The sequence below is a fragment of the Sebastes fasciatus genome, chromosome 10 (genome assembly GCF_043250625.1).
Source record: "Sebastes fasciatus isolate fSebFas1 chromosome 10, fSebFas1.pri, whole genome shotgun sequence".
NCBI lineage: Eukaryota > Metazoa > Chordata > Actinopteri > Perciformes > Sebastidae > Sebastes > Sebastes fasciatus.
Window position 1 is genome coordinate 28,496,386 of NC_133804.1, and position 18,571 is coordinate 28,514,956.

The following is an 18,571-nucleotide window of genomic DNA, read 5'->3' on the forward strand; positions in this document are numbered from 1 at the left end:
CATCTTTCTGGTTTCACAGCACCTCGTATAAAGGCCTTCTGTATGTCTGTCTTGTGAGAACAAGCAAAGCCACATGCAACAGCTACACTGAGACAGAAGCTGCGGTGGAACAATTTTCCATCCTTTGACCAACCATCAAGGCTGTTTACTCAGAACAGACCTGACTATGGGCTTCAACAGGATGTTTGTAGTGAGGGTAGAGATACAAGAGTCTTCAGCAGGTTAATTTACTGTTTTAGTTTTATTGTTAGTGTGCTCATTTAAAGTATAAATAATGTCTATCCTTCATGTTTTTTAAGATGCAACCAAAGGCATCTACAACCACATGCATCTACAATCTTAAAATATGACAGATGCATATTAGTTTGTTTTGTTTTAATCTATCACTGCACCAAGTGATGCATATTGGAGCAGACTTAATGAAGGTTGTCATACCGATTTGCGGATAATCAGGCAAACTTAACTTTAGATCACAATTCGAACTTCTGCTCTTGACAAAAAGACCGGGGTGGGACCAGTGGATGATTAGCGCCTCCCCCCTCTGACAGCAACTACCAATGAAAAGCATCAAACTGCAAGAAGGGTGTGATGAAAAACGGTCATGACATAGAGTGACTGGGTAGCTGTGTGTGTCCAACCCTCCTGAGCCGTTTACATACTCCTGTAAGTTGTGATATTAAAGGTACTATTTATAACATTGGTGACATTCAGCTGCTAGATGTCTCATTCTCCCTCCCCCGTTCCATCGCATTTACTTCACACCAAATCCATTTATCCATTAACTGAAAACCCAGAGATACCACGTGATACCAACGTTGTTTTACTGTTTGCTCACAAGCCTTGTTAGAAGTGGGCACCAAATGTCAGATACACACACCTTAAAGGGAGATTTGTCAAGTATTTAATACTCTTATCAACATGGGAGTGGGCAAATATTCTGCTTTATGCAAATATATGTATATATTTATTATTGGAAATCAATTAACAACACAAAACAATGACAAATATTGTCCAGAAACCCTCACAGGTACTGCATTTAGCAGAAACAATTTGCTCAAACCATAACATGGCAAACTGCAGCCCAACAGGCAACAACAGCTGTCATTGTGTCAGTGTGCTGACTTGACTATGACTTGCCCCAAACGGCATGTGATTATCATAAAGTGGGCATGTCTGTAAAGGGGAAACTCGTGGGTACCCATAGAACCCATTTTCATTCACATATCTGGAGGTCAGAGGTCAAGGGACCCATTTGAAAATGGCCATGACAGCTTTTCTTTGCCAAATTTTGGCTCAAGTTTGGAGCGTTATTTAGCCTATTTTGCAAGAAGCTAGTATGACATGGTTGGTACCAATGCTCCTTAGGTTTTCTAGTTTCATATGATGTCAGTATCTTCACTCTAGCTTTAAAACTGAACCAACTATAACATAAAATTCGCAAGTTGCGTTAATGCGTTAAAGAAATTAATGGCGTTAAAACAAATTTGCGTTAACGCATTATTATCGTGTTAACTTTGACAGCCCTTATTATTTAAAAAAATCAATAAGACAATTTAATAGCAATCGTATAAATAAGTGTGGTGTTCCTCTTGCCTTTTTATAAAAGGTAAAACAGCAGTGCTAGCCCAGCTTCCTGAGGCTAAAACAGAGAGTGAGAAAGGTAGAAAAGCCCCTATGTACTGACACTTTAGTTTGAAGCACAGCCACACCAATGCTAAAGTTTCCATGCATCATTTGTTGTCAGTGGTGACTGTGAATGTGTGTCTAATTGTGTCTGTTACTAATGGTGTTATGGCTCATGTCAACAATATATTGACCCTAAACAAACGCGCTGGTCCCTATAAATAGATAGGTTGTTGGTCGTTCTTTTTTCTTTCTCTTCACACCTTTCAAACAAACCCCCACTCTAACTCTTTGATCATTATTTTGAGGCCAGAGTTTGTGGTGTTGCACTGGGCTGCATTATATTGTCAGGTGTTCCTGTCCATGTTATAGTGGGGGTGTCGACCACTGCACATTCTGTATGGTGGCCTACGATTGTTTAATGTTAATCACCTTGTTAATCATTGCATTGTTTTATTTGTGGTTTCCTCCCTCAGATAAAGATATGCAGGTCAGAAACTGTAAATCGTCTCCATGCGAATGTAATACTGTGAGAGCGTCGCTCTGCTGCTTCCTCTCACCAGCCCTCTGAAAAGAAGTGATGTGAGTATAGAGGATGGATGGTTTAACAGCCCTCCTCTGTGCGCTGTGCTCTTCCTGTTCAAGTGATTGACAGGCAGAGTGGGCGGGTCATCATTGATGATGTGGAGCATCTGAATTGGCTCACACAGCATTTAAAATAGCTCCTCTATCATCGTGTATCACTCTTGCAAATGGCTGGATGCATCTTTTTTATATGCACACAAATCAATCTGATCTATAAATCTCTGTTTAGTGCTACAGACATTGTTGTAGGATTTTCTGTTAGGCCTAAATACATAGGCCTGTATATTTACAGATAAATAACATGTCATGCATTTATATTCAAAGGTTAGCTATTGAAAGAATTCATTGTAAATCTTTCGTTTCTTGAATCATTTGACTTTCTTTAAAAGATGACAGTGATGCAAAGAGATATATATGTTATCAAATCCAATCTAATACAGAGGACACTCAATGGTGTGAAGAACACACAAACACAAAGGCTTAGATTGGCAAAGCATTTCAAGCTCGGCACTCTTCCTTAGAAAGCATCCCAATCACACAATCCAGACAAACTGTTAATATTTTTAACTGCATTGTTTTGGACGTGTCACACACTTGGTGTTCTGAAGGATTTGGCGGTATCTAGTGGCGTGGCTGCAGATTGCAACCAACTGAGTACCCCTCAGCTCACTCCTAGTTTTCCAAAACTGTGAAACCGTGGTAACGCCGTTCACTTCGCCAAGAGGCCATCCTTACCATAATAACATTACTTTAGGAGCAACTGAAGTCAGACAGCGGCTGGCGGTACCACGGTTTACACTATGCGGCTCACGTTACTGTAGTGTCACATATGTTTCAGAGAACTATGATGGCCTTCTGGTTGCAGGTGATTATACACTAATGAAAACACAGTTAAAAAACATAGTAAAAATTAAAAAATGCAACTGCTATCTAGTTTCTATCTAGGCTACAACCTTCATAAATATGGTAGTACAGGATAGGTAGATAGATAGATATACCCGACTACTACGACTAACGTAAAAAATATAAAATATAAAAAAGAATAACTACTATATACATTGTGCAAGTTACAATGTTTTGTTTTTAAATTAAAAATAATAATAATTGAAGTAGTACAACTGTGAATGTAAACAAAATTTCATGAACCAGATTATTTTTGGGTAACTGTAATTCACATTAAGATCAAATCATCTGTTGAGGTTACTCTCTGTGTCAGTTGTAGAAAACCACCATGAAACAAATACGTGCTGTCGGTGTTTTGTCATGTGTTCGAGCTGGGCAATGGGTGGTATTATTTCCACTGGTGGTTTAGTGAAACACTAACATAACGAGGAGCCAATCAGATTGCTCTGAAATTGTTCCCTCCCACTTGATATCATTACATTAAGGCGAATCATCTTCCAGTACGATCTAATTTAACTGCAGTCTCCAGTGGATAAACCAGAAAATGATGATCGTGTTTTATTTTCTGCTGATGCTCAGAGTCGGGCGTAAGTACATGTAGAAATATCAGATTTGCTCCAGATATATTTATAGTTTTGACAGTAATTTAGCAGCACATACATGATTCTTTCTTTGTCATTAATCACTGATCAATGCTTCTCTAATATTTTCAGAATGCACAGCTGCTCAGTTCTTTGAGACAAATGCTGTTGGTGTTGGAGATGATGTGACTTTGACGTGTCCTCGCCAGGAATCTCCGTTCCAAGAAACTTTGTTTTGGGTCAGACTTGTTTCTGGAAACTTTCCTGAAGTCTTGGGAGGAACATTTACTTTTAATTATAAGGAAGTTGATAAGACTCCTGGCATTACAGCAGAACAAGGACCTGGAACATTTCTTCTGCATATTCATAAAACAAAGTCAAGCGATACTGGAGTTTACTACTGTATAAAGGTAGACGAACTCAAAATGACATTTTTGAATGGAACATTTCTGAGAATTAAAGGTAAATAAAATACAGCAAAACATTTCACATTCCTTAAAAACATTAGTCATTATGCTTACATCAAACATTTATAACAGCAGATTACATAGTTTAATTTGTGAGTGAGTAAAGCCTTTTTATTATCATCTTTGTATTTCCCAGGACCAGAACCTGATATCACTGCCGTCATTCAAGACTTTCCATCTGATCCGGTCCGTCCAGGAGACTCAGTGACTCTGCAGTGTTCAGTCCTCTCTGACTCTAAGAACAAAACATGTCCAGGAGAACACAGTGTGTTCTGGTTCAGAGCCGGATCAGATGAATCTCATCCCAGTTTAATTTACGCTCATGGAAACAGTGCTGGATGTGAGAAGAGCCTTAAGGCTCGCTCTCCACAGGAATGTATCTACAGCTTCTCTAAGAACGTCAGCTCCTCTGATACCAGGACTTATTACTGTGCTGTGGCCACGTGTGGGGAGATATTATTTGGAAGAGGAACAAAACTGGATGTGGAAGGTAAATGCAGAACATTTCGATATTAACTTTTAATAATCATTACTTGAATCTGGTAGAAACATTAAAATCAAGTATCACGCAACATTTTTTCCTCCTGCTTTATAACTAGGGCTGTCAATCGATTAAAATTGTTAATCGCACTTTTTTTATCTGTTCAAAATGTACCTTAAAGGGAAATTTTGGACCCCTTGGAAAATGGCCATGACAGCTTTTCCACGCCAAAATTTAGCTTAAGTTTGCAGCGTTATTTAGCCTAGTTCCATATGATGCCAGTATCTTCACTCTAACTATAAGACTGAGCCTGTGACAACCTCTGAAAGATCGATTGCGCTAATTTATTAAAGAAATTAGTGGCGTTAAAACAAATGACACGTTATATCGCGTTAACTTTGACAGCCCTAGTTATAACATCTTGACAGAATAGTTGTTAATTTTCATTATTTGCTCCTTTTCATATTGTTTCAGGACTCAACATCTGGGATCTGCAGAAGGCCAACGCAGTTCTGATTCTGTCATGTGCAGCTTTGGCTATAAGTCTGGTTGTTATTGCCTTCCTGATTCATACCATCAAGATGAAAACGTGCGATTGTTGCAACGGTAATAGAAGTTTCTCATACAGTATTTTGCAAAAGCTAACTTTCCCAGGATTACTGATTACTGATTTGTGTAACTGAACCTACAGCGTCTTTCTTCTTATATCTGTGTTTTTATTTCATAATACAGCTGCAACAGCCAGTGGTCATCACCAAAGTCAGCAGGTAAGGAAGTTAAAGAATTTTTTTCTCTATATATGTAAATATTAATGCATGCTGTCACACAAGATTTTTCCATATATTTTATTTATGTAGAGAGATGAGGACTCATTGACCTATTCTGCTCCAACCTTCACCAAGAGGAAAACTGGCAGAGCAGAGAGAAGGAAGGTAGAAACAGCAGAGGGAGAGACGATCTACTCTGATGTCAGGACTTGAGTTATAGATTAACAATCTACTGGATCTGCTAGTTAAAGATAGACTGTTGTAAATATGCTGCTTCACATCAATTTCACTTCTGATATCGGTAACGATATTATATTTGGATAACCTTAAATATGTTTCATGTATCATTTTGACATTATTTTCTGTCCCATCCGTTTGCAATCACCGGATGACTTTATTTTTCATAAAAGTGCATGAATTATCATGATGCAAAATGTAATAGTTTTAATGGCTTTTGGTGATATTTAACGGCATCTCATATCTATCAATTCTTGTTTAATTTTTGTGCATTTTTTTTATTAAAGTCTTTTATTAAAGGTGTATAATTCTACCACTCAAACAGGCTTTTTGAAAGATTTACCTTGAAATAGTCGGAGAGTTGAGGAAGGTTTGTTTGTGTCTCTTTTTAAGGTTTTTCAGGTAAAATTTTAGTTTAAAAATAACTTTATAAGTTAGCATCTAGTATAAGACAGTAAGATTGATTGGTTTTCTTGTTTAATGTTTGCAACACAGTGGAAACAAATAAAATACTTTTAAAGTAAGCGACTCAAACAGCGTCATCATTTTATATTGCTTAATGTTTCTTACTTGTGCTTGCTCATGCTGATGTCTTACCACTCTTAAAATCTATTGATTTTCCAATTTTTTATTGCTATTAAGACTTCACATTGCAAACATGTTACTCACATTTGCTTGTGAAAATAAAAAACAAACAGACTTTGCAACTTGATTTTGCATGAATAACAAATCCACAGGGTTCAACTAGTAGGCCTGTAATGCATTTTAGCACTTCACGTTTCCTCGTCTGGAAGTCAAAGGGTTTTAGTTTAGATGCATGAAATAAGGTCTGTGGTTAACACAAGTTTAAGAGATTTTATTGATTTGTTCTAAAATATAAAATACGACAGTAAATATCCCACTCGAGGATTTTGAAGCCTTTACGTGTTTTCAAAAAGGCGGTTGCTAACAAGTGGCTAAATGAGACTACTTACCGTCATCACGCCGACACGTCCACCTTTACTTTATTTTCTGTAATAATCAAAAATCCGATGGAAGAATCTCATTGGCTTTTTATCGAGGGAACACAGGGCGATGCTAACTTCCTGGTTGGCCTACAAAAATACGTCATCCCTGCACCACTCTATCACTACTGTAACAGCCAGAACCAGGGTCGTGTGTAGAAGGTAACCCACAAGTTGGGAAACGCATAAGATTGTTAAGATTAGGTATTGATCTCGAATGGATAAGGTTGGGATAGGTCGTCGGGCAACGAGTCTTCTGAGAGATTTTGCCAGATTTTGCAATGTGCAGGTTACCTACTACTGCATTTACCCCTTTGAAAATCATAAAGTGGGCATGTCTGTAAAGGGGAGACTCGCGGGTACCCATAGAACCCATTTTCATTCGCATATCTTGTGATCAGAGGTCAAGGGACACCTTTGAAAATGGCCATGCCAGTTTTTTGACAGCCCTTATTATTTAAAAAAAACAATATTCGTCTACATAAAAATGTTATCAATGTGACCTTTAATAACAAAAGTATAAATAAGTGTGGTGTTCCTCTTGCCTTTTTATAAAAGGTAAAACAGCAGACTGAGGCTAAAACAGAGAGTGAGAAAGGTAGAAAAGCCCCTTTGTACTGACACTTTAGTTTGAAGAGCAACCACAACAATGCTAAAGTTTCCATGCATCATTTGTTTGTCAGTGGTGACTGTGAATGTGTGTCTAATTGTGTCTGTTTGTGTGAAAGTACAAATGGTGTTATGGCTCGTTGTCAACAATATATTGACCCTAAACAAACGCGCTGGTCCCTATAAATAGATAGGTTGTTGGTCGTTCTATTTTCTTTCTCTTTACACCTTTCAAACAAACCCCCACTCTAACTCTTTGATGATTATTTTGAGGCCAGAGTTTGTGGTGTTACACTGGGCTGCATTATATTGTCAGGTGTTCCTGTCCGTGTTATAGTGGGGGTGTCGACCACTGCACATACTGTATGGTGGCCAAAGATTGTTTAATGTTAATCACCTTGTTAATCATTGTATTGTTTTATTTGTGGTTCCCTCCCTCAGATAAAGATATGCAGGTCAGAAACTGTAAATCGTCTCCAGGCGAATGTAATACTGTGAGAGCGTCGCTCTGCTGCTTCCTCTCACCAGCCCTCTGAAAAGAAGTGATGTGAGTATAGAGGATGGATGGTTTAACAGCCCTCCTCTGTATGCTGTGCTCTTCCTGTTCAAGTGATTGACAGGCAGAGTGGGCGGGTCATCATTCATGATGTGGAGCATCTGAATTGGCTCACACAACATTTAAAATGGCTCCTCTATCATCGTGTATCACTCTTGCAAATGGCTGGATGCATCTTTTTTATATGCACACAAATCAATCTGATCTATTAATCTCTGTTTAGTGCTACAGACATTGTTGTAGGATTTCCTGTTAAACCTAAATACATAGGCCTGTATATTTACAGATAAATAACATGTCATGCATTTATATTCAAAGGTTAGCTATTGAAAGAATTCATTGTAAATCTTTCGTTTGTTGAATCATTTGACTTTCTTTAAAAGATGACAGTGATGCAAAGAGATATATATGTTATCAAATCCAATCTAATACAGAGGACACTCAATGGTGTGAAGAACACACAAACAAAGACTTAGATTGGCAAAGCATTTCAAGCTCGGCACTCTAACTTTGAAAGCATCCCAATCACAAAATCCAGACAAACTGTTCATATTTTGACCTGCATTGTTTTGCATGTGTCACACACTTGGTGTTCTGAAGGATTTGGCGGCATCTAGTGGCGTGGCTGCAGATTGCAACCAACTGAGTACCCCTCCGCTCACTCCTAGCTTTCCAAGACTGCAATAACGTGAGCTGCAGAGTGCAAAACCGTGGTAACGCCGTTCACTTCGCTCAGACGCCAGCATTACCAAAACAACACTACTTTAGGAGCAACAGAAGGCAGACGGCAGTTCATGTTACCGCAGTTTCACGTGTGTTAGAGAACTATGATGGCCTTCTGGTTTCAGGTGATTATACACTTATGAAAACACAGTTAGAAAACATAGAAAAATAAAAAAAATGCAACTGTTAGTTTCTATCTAGACTACAACCTTCATACATATGGTAGTACAGGATAGATAGATAGATAGATAGATAGATAGATAGATAGATAGATAGATAGATAGATAGATATACCCGACTACTACGACTAACAGAAAAAAAATATAAACATAGAATAACTACTATATACATTGTGCAAGTTACAATGTTTTGTTTTTAAATTAAAAATAATAATAATTGAAGTAGTACAACAGTGAATGAAAACAAAATCTCGTGAACCAGATTATTTTTGGATAACTTTAGTTCACATTAAGATCAAATCATCTGTTGAGGTTACTCTCTGTGTCAGTTGTAGAAAACCACCATGAAACAAATACGTGCTGTCGGTGTTTTGTCATGTGTTTGAGCTGGGCAATGGGTGGTATTATTTCCACTGGTGGTTTAGTGAAACACTAACATAACGAGGGGCCAATCGGATTGCTCTGAAATTGTTCCCTCCCACTTCATATGATTACATTAAGGCGAATCGTCTTCCAGTACGATCTAATTTAACTGCAGTCTCCAGTGGATTAACCAGATAATGATGATCGTGTTTTATTTTCTGCTGATGCTCAGAGTCGGGCGTAAGTACATGTAGAAATATCAGATTTGCTCCAGATATATATTTATAGTTTTTACAGTAATTTAGCAGCACATGCATGATTCTCTCTCTGTCATTAATCACTGATCAATGCTTCTCTAATATTTTCAGGATGCACAGATGATCAGATCTTTGAGACAAAGACTGTTGGTGTTGGAGATGATGTGACTTTGACGTGTCCTCGCCAGGAATCTGAGTCCCAAGAAACTTTCTTTTGGGTCAGACTTGTTTCTGGAAACTTTCCTGAATTCTTGGGAGGAACATATATATTTAATTATGAGGGTGTAAATCAGACTCCTCGCTTTACAGCAGAACAAGGACCTGGAACATTTCTTCTGCATATTCATGAAACAAAGCCAAGCGATACTGGAGTTTACTACTGTATTAAAGTAAACCAACTCAAAATGACATTTTTGAAAGGAACATTTCTGAGAATTAAAGGTAAATAAAATACAGCAAAAGTATCACATTACTTAAAAAATTTATTCATTTATGCTTACATCAAACATTTAATAAAAGCAGATTACATAGTTTAATTTTTTGCTACATTTTTGTAAGATACTACATGTTTCAATTGTTTATGTATATAAATTTAAAAAAAAATCTTTTAATTGAAGTGAGTAAAGCATGTTTATTATCATCTTTGTGTTTCCCAGGACCAGAACCTCATATCACTGCCGTCATTCAAGACTTTCCGTCTGATCCGGTCCGTCCAGGAGACTCAGTGACTCTGCAGTGTTCAGTCCTCTCTGACTCTGAGAACAAATGTCCAGGAGAACACAGTGTGTTCTGGTTCAAAGCCAGATCAGATGAATCTCATCCCAGTTTAATTTACGCCCAAAGAAACAGTGATGAATGTGAGAAGAACCTCAAGGCTCACTCTCCACAGAAATGTGTCTACAGCTTCTCTAAGAACGTCAGCTCCTCTGATGCCGGGACTTATTACTGTGCTGTGGCCACGTGTGGGGAGATATTATTTGGAAGAGGAACAAAACTGGACGTGGAAGGTAACTGCAGAACATTTCCATATTAACCATTAATAATCATTACTTTTGAATCTGGTAGAAACAATTAAAACAACAACAGCTGTCAGTGTGTCAGTTTGCTGACTTGACTATGACTTACCCAAAACTGCATGTGATTATCATAAAGTGGGCATGTCTGTAAAGGGGAGACTCGTGGGTACCCAGAGAACCCATTTACATTCACATATCTTGAGGTCAGAGGTCAAGGGACACATTTGAAAATGGCCATGCCAGTTTTTTGACAGCCCTTATTATTTAAAAAGAAAAATATTTGTCTACATAAAACTGTTATCAATGAGACCTTTAATAACAAAAGTATAAATAAGTGTGGTGTTCCTCTTCAATTCAATTTATTTTTACATTGAAACAAAAAATCATAACAAAAGTTACCTCAAGACACTTTTTATATAGAGCAGGTCAAGACTGTACTCTATAGTTTAGAGACAACAAGAGATCCCACCAAGAGCATTGAAATGCTCTGTGGCCAGAAAAAACTCCCCATTTAGCGGGTAGAAACCTAGAGCAGAACCGGGCTCTGGGTGGGCGGCCATCTGCCTCGACCGGTTGGGTTTTGAGAGAGAGAGAGAGAGAGAGAGAGATACATACAGCAACCGCAATAATAGCACAGCAGCTGTAATAACTAATACAAGTAGGACTAATAACAAAAATCAATAGCAGTGGATGTAAAAGAGTGATAATACAACTATCGGAATTAATATCATTGGGTCGTCCTCAGACGGGCTTTCCAGCAGAGCTTCCAGCTATCTCGGACCTCCATACATCTGGCTGGCTTGCCAGCACTCTCCAGTCCTGCATCTCTCTTCAGTACGTCCATGTATGCTGGTGTGGGACGTCCCCGGAATCGATGACCGTGCGTTGGCTCCCACAGCACCATCATGCTTGCTGGGAGTTCTTGAAGTCTTTGGCAGTGACCGGCAAGTCTCATTCTCCTGGCTGCCACTTTCTCGCTTAGCCTTGCTAGTCTCTTGACTTTTTATTAAAGGTGAACCAGCAGTGCAAGCCCAGCTTCCTGAGGCTAAAACAGAGAGAGACAAGCCCCTATGTACTGACACTTTAGTTTGAAGCGCCACCACAACAATGCTAAAGTTTCCATGCATCATTTGTTTGTCAGTGGTGACTGTGAATGTGTGTCTATTTGTGTCTGTTTGTGTGAAAGTAGAAATGGTGTTATGGCTCGTTGTCAACAATATATTGACCCTAAACAAACGCGCTGGTCCCTATAAATAGATAGGTTGTTGTTCGTTCTTTTTGCTTTCTCTTTACACCTTTCAAACAAACCCCCACTCTAACTCTTTCATGATTATTTTGAGGCCAGAGTTTGTGGTGTTGCACTGGGCTGCATTATATTGTCAGGTGTTCCTGTCCATGTTATAGTGGGGGTGTCGACCACTGCACATACATGTTTTATATTAATCACCTTGTTAATCAGTGCATTGTTTTATTCGTGGTTTCCTCCCTCAGATAAAGATATGCAGGTCAGAAACTGTAAATCGTCTCCAGGCGAATGTAATACTGTGAGAGCGTCGCTCTGCTGCTTCCTCTCCCCAGCCCTCTGAAAAGAAGTGATGTGAGTATAGAGGATGGATGGTTTAACAGCCCTCCTCTGTGGGCTGTGCTCTTCCTGTTCAAGTGATTGACAGGCAGAGTGGGCGGGTCATCATTGATGATGTGGAGCATCTGAATTGGCTCACACAGCATTTAAAATGGCTCCTCTATCATCGTGTATCACTCTTGCAAATGGCTGGATGCATCTTTTTTATATGCACACAAATCAATCTGATCTATAAATCTCTGTTTAGTGCTACAGACATTGTTGTAGGGTTTCCTGTTAGACCTAAATACATAGGCCTGTATATTTACAGATAAATAACGTGTCATGCATTTATATTCAAAGGTTAGCTATTGAAAGAATTCATTGTAAATCTTTCGTTTGTTGAATCATTTGACTTTCTTTAAAAGATGACAGTGATGCAAAGAGATATATATGTTATCAAATCCAATCTAATACAGAGGACACTCAATGGTGTGAAGAACACACAAACAACGACTTAGATTGGCAAAGCATTTCAAGCTCGGCACTCTTCCTTAGAAAGCATCCCAATCACAAAATCCAGACAAACTGTTAATATTTTTAACTGTATTGTTTTGCACGTGTTACACACTTGGTGTTCTGAAGGAGTTGGCGGCATTTAGTGGTGTGGCTGCAGACTACAACCAACTGAGTACCCCTCCGCTCACTCCTAACTTTCCAAGACTGTAATAGCATGAGCCGCAGAGTGCAAAACCGTGGTAACGCCGTTCACTTCGCTCAGAGGCCATCCTTACCAAAATAACACTCCTTTAGGAGCAACAGAAGTCAGACGGCAGTTCATGTTACCGCAGTTTCACGTGTGTCAGAGAGCTATGATGGCCTTCTGGTTTCAAGTGATTATACACTAATGAAAACACAGTTAGAAAACATAGTAAAAATTAAAACATGCAACTGCTATCTAGTTTCTATCTAGACTACAACCTTCATAAATATGGTAGTACAAGATAGATAGATAGATATACCCGACTACTACGACTAACATAAAAAATATAAATATAAATAAGAATAACTACTATATACATTGTGCAAGTTACAATGTTTTGTTTTTAAATTAAAAATAATAATAATTGAAGTAGTACAACAGTGAATGTAAACAAAATTTCATGAACCAGATTATTTTTGGGTAACTGTAATTCACATTAAGATCAAATCATCTGTTGAGGTTACTCTCTGTGTCAGTTATAGAAAACCAACATGAAACAAATACGTGCTGTCGGTGTTTTGTCATGTGTTTGAGCTGGGCAATGGGTGGTATTATTTCCACTGGTGGTTTAGTGAAACACTAACATAACGAGGAGCCAATCAGATTGCTCTGAAATTGTTCCCTCCCACTTGATATCATTACATTAAGGCGAATCGTCTTCCAGTACGATCTAATTTAACTGCAGTCTCCAGTGGATAAACCAGAAAATGATGATCGTGTTTTATATTCTGCTGATGCTCAGAGTCTGGCGTAAGTACATGTAGAAATATCAGATTTGCTCCAGATATATTTATAGTTTTGACAGTAATTTAGCAGCACATGCATGATTCTCTCTCTGTCATTAATCACTGATCAATGCTTCTCTAATATTTTCAGAATGCACAGCTGCTCAGTTCTTTGAGACAAATGCTGTTGGTGTTGGAGATGATGTGACTTTGACGTGTCCTCGCCAGGAATCTCCGTTCCAAGAAACTTTGTTTTGGGTCAGACTTGTTTCTGGAAACTTTCCTGAAGTCTTGGGAGGAACATTTACTTTTAATTATAAGGAAGTTGATAAGACTCCTGGCATTACAGCAGAACAAGGACCTGGAACATTTCTTCTGCATATTCATAAAACAAAGTCAAGCGATACTGGAGTTTACTACTGTATAAAGGTAGACGAACTCAAAATGACATTTTTGAATGGAACATTTCTGAGAATTAAAGGTAAATAAAATACAGCAAAACATTTCACATTCCTTAAAAACATTAGTCATTATGCTTACATCAAACATTTATAACAGCAGATTACATAGTTTAATTTGTGAGTGAGTAATGCCTTTTTATTTTCATCGTTGTATTTCCCAGGACCAGAACCTGATATCACTGCCGTCATTCAAGACTTTCCATCTGATCCGGTCCGTCCAGGAGACTCAGTGACTCTGCAGTGTTCAGTCCTCTCTGACTCTAAGAACAAAACATGTCCAGGAGAACACAGTGTGTTCTGGTTCAGAGCCGGATCAGATGAATCTCATCCCAGTTTAATTTACGCTCATGGAAACAGTGATGGATGTGAGAAGAGCCTTGAGGCTCGCTCTCCACAGGAATGTATCTACAGCTTCTCTAAGAACGTCAGCTCCTCTGATACCAGGACTTATTACTGTGCTGTGGCCACGTGTGGGGAGATATTATTTGGAAGAGGAACAAAACTGGATGTGGAAGGTAAATGCAGAACATTTCGATATTAACTTTTAATAATCATTACTTGAATCTGGTAGAAACATTAAAATCAAGTATCACGCAACATTTTTTCCTCCTGCTTTATAACTAGGGCTGTCAATCGATTAAAATTGTTAATCGCACTTTTTTTATCTGTTCAAAATGTACCTTAAAGGGAAATTTGGGAACCCTTGGAAAATGGCCATGACAGCTTTTCCACGCCAAAATTTAGCTTAAGTTTGCAGCGTTATTTAGCCTAGTTCCATATGATGCCAGTATCTTCACTCTAACTATAAGACTGAGCCTGTGACAACCTCTGAAAGATCGATTGCGCTAATTTATTAAAGAAATTAGTGGCGTTAAAACAAATGACACGTTATATCGCGTTAACTTTGACAGCCCTAGTTATAACATCTTGACAGAATAGTTGTTAATTTTCATTATTTGCTCCTTTTCATATTGTTTCAGGACTCAACATCTGGGATCTGCAGAAGGCCAACGCAGTTCTGATTCTGTCATGTGCAGCTTTGGCTATAAGTCTGATTGTTATTGCCTTCCTGATTCATACCATCAAGATGAAAACGTGTGATTGTTGCAACGGTAATAGAAGTTTCTCATACAGTATTTTGCAAAAGCTAACTTTCCCAGGATTACTGATTATTGATTTGTGTAAATGAACCTACAGCGTCTTTCTTCTTATATCTGTGTTTTTATTTCATAATACAGCTGCTGTTGCTCTGCAAACAAATGCTGCAACAGCCAGAGGTCATCACCAAAGTCAGCAGGTAATGTGTATAAACAAAATATGTAGCTGGAAAAGTTATTGACATATTTTTCTCTCAACATATATGAATATTAACGTCTGCCATCTAATAACATTTTTCCATATATTTCCTCAGAGAGATGAGTACTCAACAGCTTATTATGCTCCAACCCTCACCAAGAGGAAAACTGGCAGAGCAGAGAGAGGAATGTAAAAGCAGCAGAGGGAGAGACGATCTACACTGATGTCAGGACTTGAGTGATAGATTAACAATCTACTGGATCTGCTAGTTAAAGATAGACTGTTGTAAATATGCTGCTTCACATCAATTTCACATCTGATATCGGTAACAATATTGTATTTGGATAACGTTAAACATGTTTCATGTATCATTTTGACATTATTTTCTGTCCCATCCGTTTGCAATCACCGGATGACTTTTTTTTTATAAAAGGGCATGAATTATCATGATGCAAAATGTAATAGTTTTAATGGCTTTTGGTGATATTCTACGGCATCTCATATCTATTGATTCTTGTTTAATTTGTTTGCATTTTTTTTATTAAAGTCATTTATTAAAGGTGTATAATTCTACCACTCAAACAGGCTTTTTGAAAGATTTACCTTGAAATAGTCGGAGAGTTGAGGAAGGTTTCTTTGTGTCTCTTTTTTAAGGTTTTTCAGGTAAAACTTTAGTTTTTTCTTTGCTTTTATAATGGTATAGTTTAATTTTTAAATGTTTACTCATGATCTGTTTATTTTGAAAATAACTTTATAAGTTAGCATCTAGTATAAGACAGTAAGATTGATTGGTTTTCTTGTTTAATGTTTGCAACACAGTGGAAACAAATAAAATACTTTTAAAGTAAGAGACTCAAACAGCGTCATCATTTTATATTGCTTAATGTTCCTTATTTGTGCTTGCTCATGCTGATCTCTTACCACACTTACAACATTGATTTTCAAATGTCGTATTGCTATTAAGACTTCACACTACAAACATGTTACTCACATTTGCTCGTGAAAATAAAAAACAAACAGATTTTGCAAATAGATTTTGCATGAATAACAAATCCACAGGGTTCAACTAGTAGGCCTGTAATGCATTTTAGCACTTCACGTTTCCTCGTCTGGAAGTCAAAGGGTTTATGATTAGATGCATGAAATAAGGTCTGTGGTTAACACAAGCTTAAGAGATTTTATTTTTTTATTTTACAATATTAAAATACGACAGTAAATATCCCACTCGAGGATTTTGAAGCCTTAACGTGTCTTCAAAAAGGCCGTTGCTAACAAGTGGCTAAATGAGACTACTAACCGTCATCACGCCGACACGTCCGCCTTTACTTTATTTTCTGTAATAATCAAAACTCCGATGGAAGAATCTCATTGGCTTTTTATCGAGGGAACACAGGGCGATGCTAACTTCCTGGTTGGCCTGCAAAAATACGTCATCCCTGCACCACTCTATCACTACTGTAACAGCATGAACCAGGGTCGTGTGTAGAAGGTAACCCATGGGTTGGGAAACTCTCGCAAGATGGTTAAGATTAGGTATTGATCTCGAATGGTTAAGGTTAAGATAGGTTGTTGGGATACGAGTCTTGTGAGAGTTTTTGCCGCATTGTGCAATGTGCATGTTACCTACTACTGCATTTACCCCTTTGAAAATCATAAAGTGGGCATGTCTGTAAAGGGGAGACTCGTGGGTACCCATAGAACCCATTCTCATTCACATGTCTTGAGGTCAGAGGTCAAGGGACCCCATTGAAAATGGCCATGCCAGTTTTTCCTTCGCCAAAATCTAAATTAAGTTTGGAGTGTTATTTAGCCTCCTTTGCGAGAAGCTAGTATGACATGGTCATAGACATGGACATGGACATCTGCCACGACCGGTTGGGTTTAGAGAGAGAGAGAGAGAGAGAGAGAGAGAGAGAGAAAGAGACAGAGAGACATACAGAGACATACGGGCTTTCCAGCGGAGCTTCCAGCTATCTCGGTCCTCCATACATCTGGCTAGCTCGCCAGCACTCTTCACTCTGCATCTCTCCTCAGCACGTCCATGTATGTTGGTGTGGGACGTCCCCGTGATCGATGCCTGTGCGTTGGCTCCCACAGCACCATCATGCTTGCTGGGAGTTCTTGATGTCTTTGGCAGTGACCGGCAAGTCTCATTCTCCTGGCTGCCACTTTCTCGCTTAGCCTTGCTAGTCTCTTGCCTTTTTATAAAAGTTAAAACAACAGTGCGAGCCCAGCTTCCTGAGGCTAAAACAGAGAGTGAGAAAGGTAGAAAAGCCCCTTTGTACTGACACTTTAGTTTGAAGCGCAACCACACCAATGCTAAAGTTTCCATGCATCATTTGTTCGTCAGTGGTGACTGTGAATGTGTGTGTCTTCTTGTGTGTGTTTGTGTGAAAGTAGAAATGGTGTTATGGCTAAACAAACGCGCCGGTCCCTATAAATAGATAGGTTGTTGGTCGTTCTTTTTGCTTTCTTTTTACACCTTTCAAACAAACCCCCACTCTAACTCTTTGATGATTATTTTGAGGCCAGAGTTTGTGGTGTTGCACTGGGCTGCATTATATTGTCAGGTGTTCCTGTCCATGTTATAGTGGGGGTGTCGACCACTGCACATACATGTTTTATATTAATCACCTTGTTAATCATTGTATTGTTTTATTTGTGGTCTCCTCCCTCAGATAAAGATATGCAGGTCAGAAACTGTAAATCGTCTCCAGGTTAATGTAATACTGTGAGAGCGTCGCTCTGCTGCTTCCTCTCACCAGCCCTCTGAAAAGAAGTGATGTGAGTATAGAGGATGGATGGTTTAACAGCCCTCCTCTGTACGCTGTGCTCTTCCTGTTCAAGTGATTGACAGGCAGAGTGGGCGGGTCATCATTGATGATGTGGAGCATCTGAATTGGCTCACACAACATTTAAAATGACTCCTCTATCATCGTGTATCACTCTTGCAAATGGCTGGATGCATCTTTTTTAAATGCACACAAATCAATCTGATCTGTAAATCTCTGTTTAGTGCTACAGACATTGTTGTAGGGTTTCCTGTTAGACCTAAATACATAGGCCTGTATATTTACAGATAAATAATAACAAAGGCTAGGCTAGGTTAGCTATTGGAAAAAGTTAATTGTAAATCTTCTGTTTGTGGAATCATTTCACTTTCACTAAAAGATGGCAGTGATGTAAAGAGAGCAAATTATATATGTTATCAAATCCAATCTAATACAGAGGAGCCATTTAATGTAGAAAAGGGAGAAAAATGTTTTATCCTGAATATGTGCACAAATACAGACACTCAATGGTGTGAAGAACACACAAACAAACACTTAGATTGGCAAAGCATTTCAAGCTCAGCACTCTTCCTTAGAAAGCATCCCAATCATAAAATCCAGACAAACTGTTACCATTTATAAC

The 18,571-nt window shown here is 38.5% G+C and overlaps 1 protein-coding gene across 1 annotated transcript; it reads left to right on the forward strand.

Moving 5' to 3' along the window:
• Positions 1 to 13,382: 13,382 nt before the first annotated feature.
• On the forward strand, positions 13,383 to 17,282 carry LOC141775951 (uncharacterized). Its single transcript, XM_074649690.1, has 5 exons — positions 13,383 to 13,425; positions 13,552 to 13,881; positions 14,023 to 14,376; positions 14,842 to 14,956; positions 17,192 to 17,282. The coding sequence occupies exons 1-5, from the start codon at positions 13,383 to 13,385 to the stop codon at positions 17,280 to 17,282; spliced, it is 933 nt and encodes a 310-aa protein (XP_074505791.1).
• Positions 17,283 to 18,571: the final 1,289 nt, after the last annotated feature.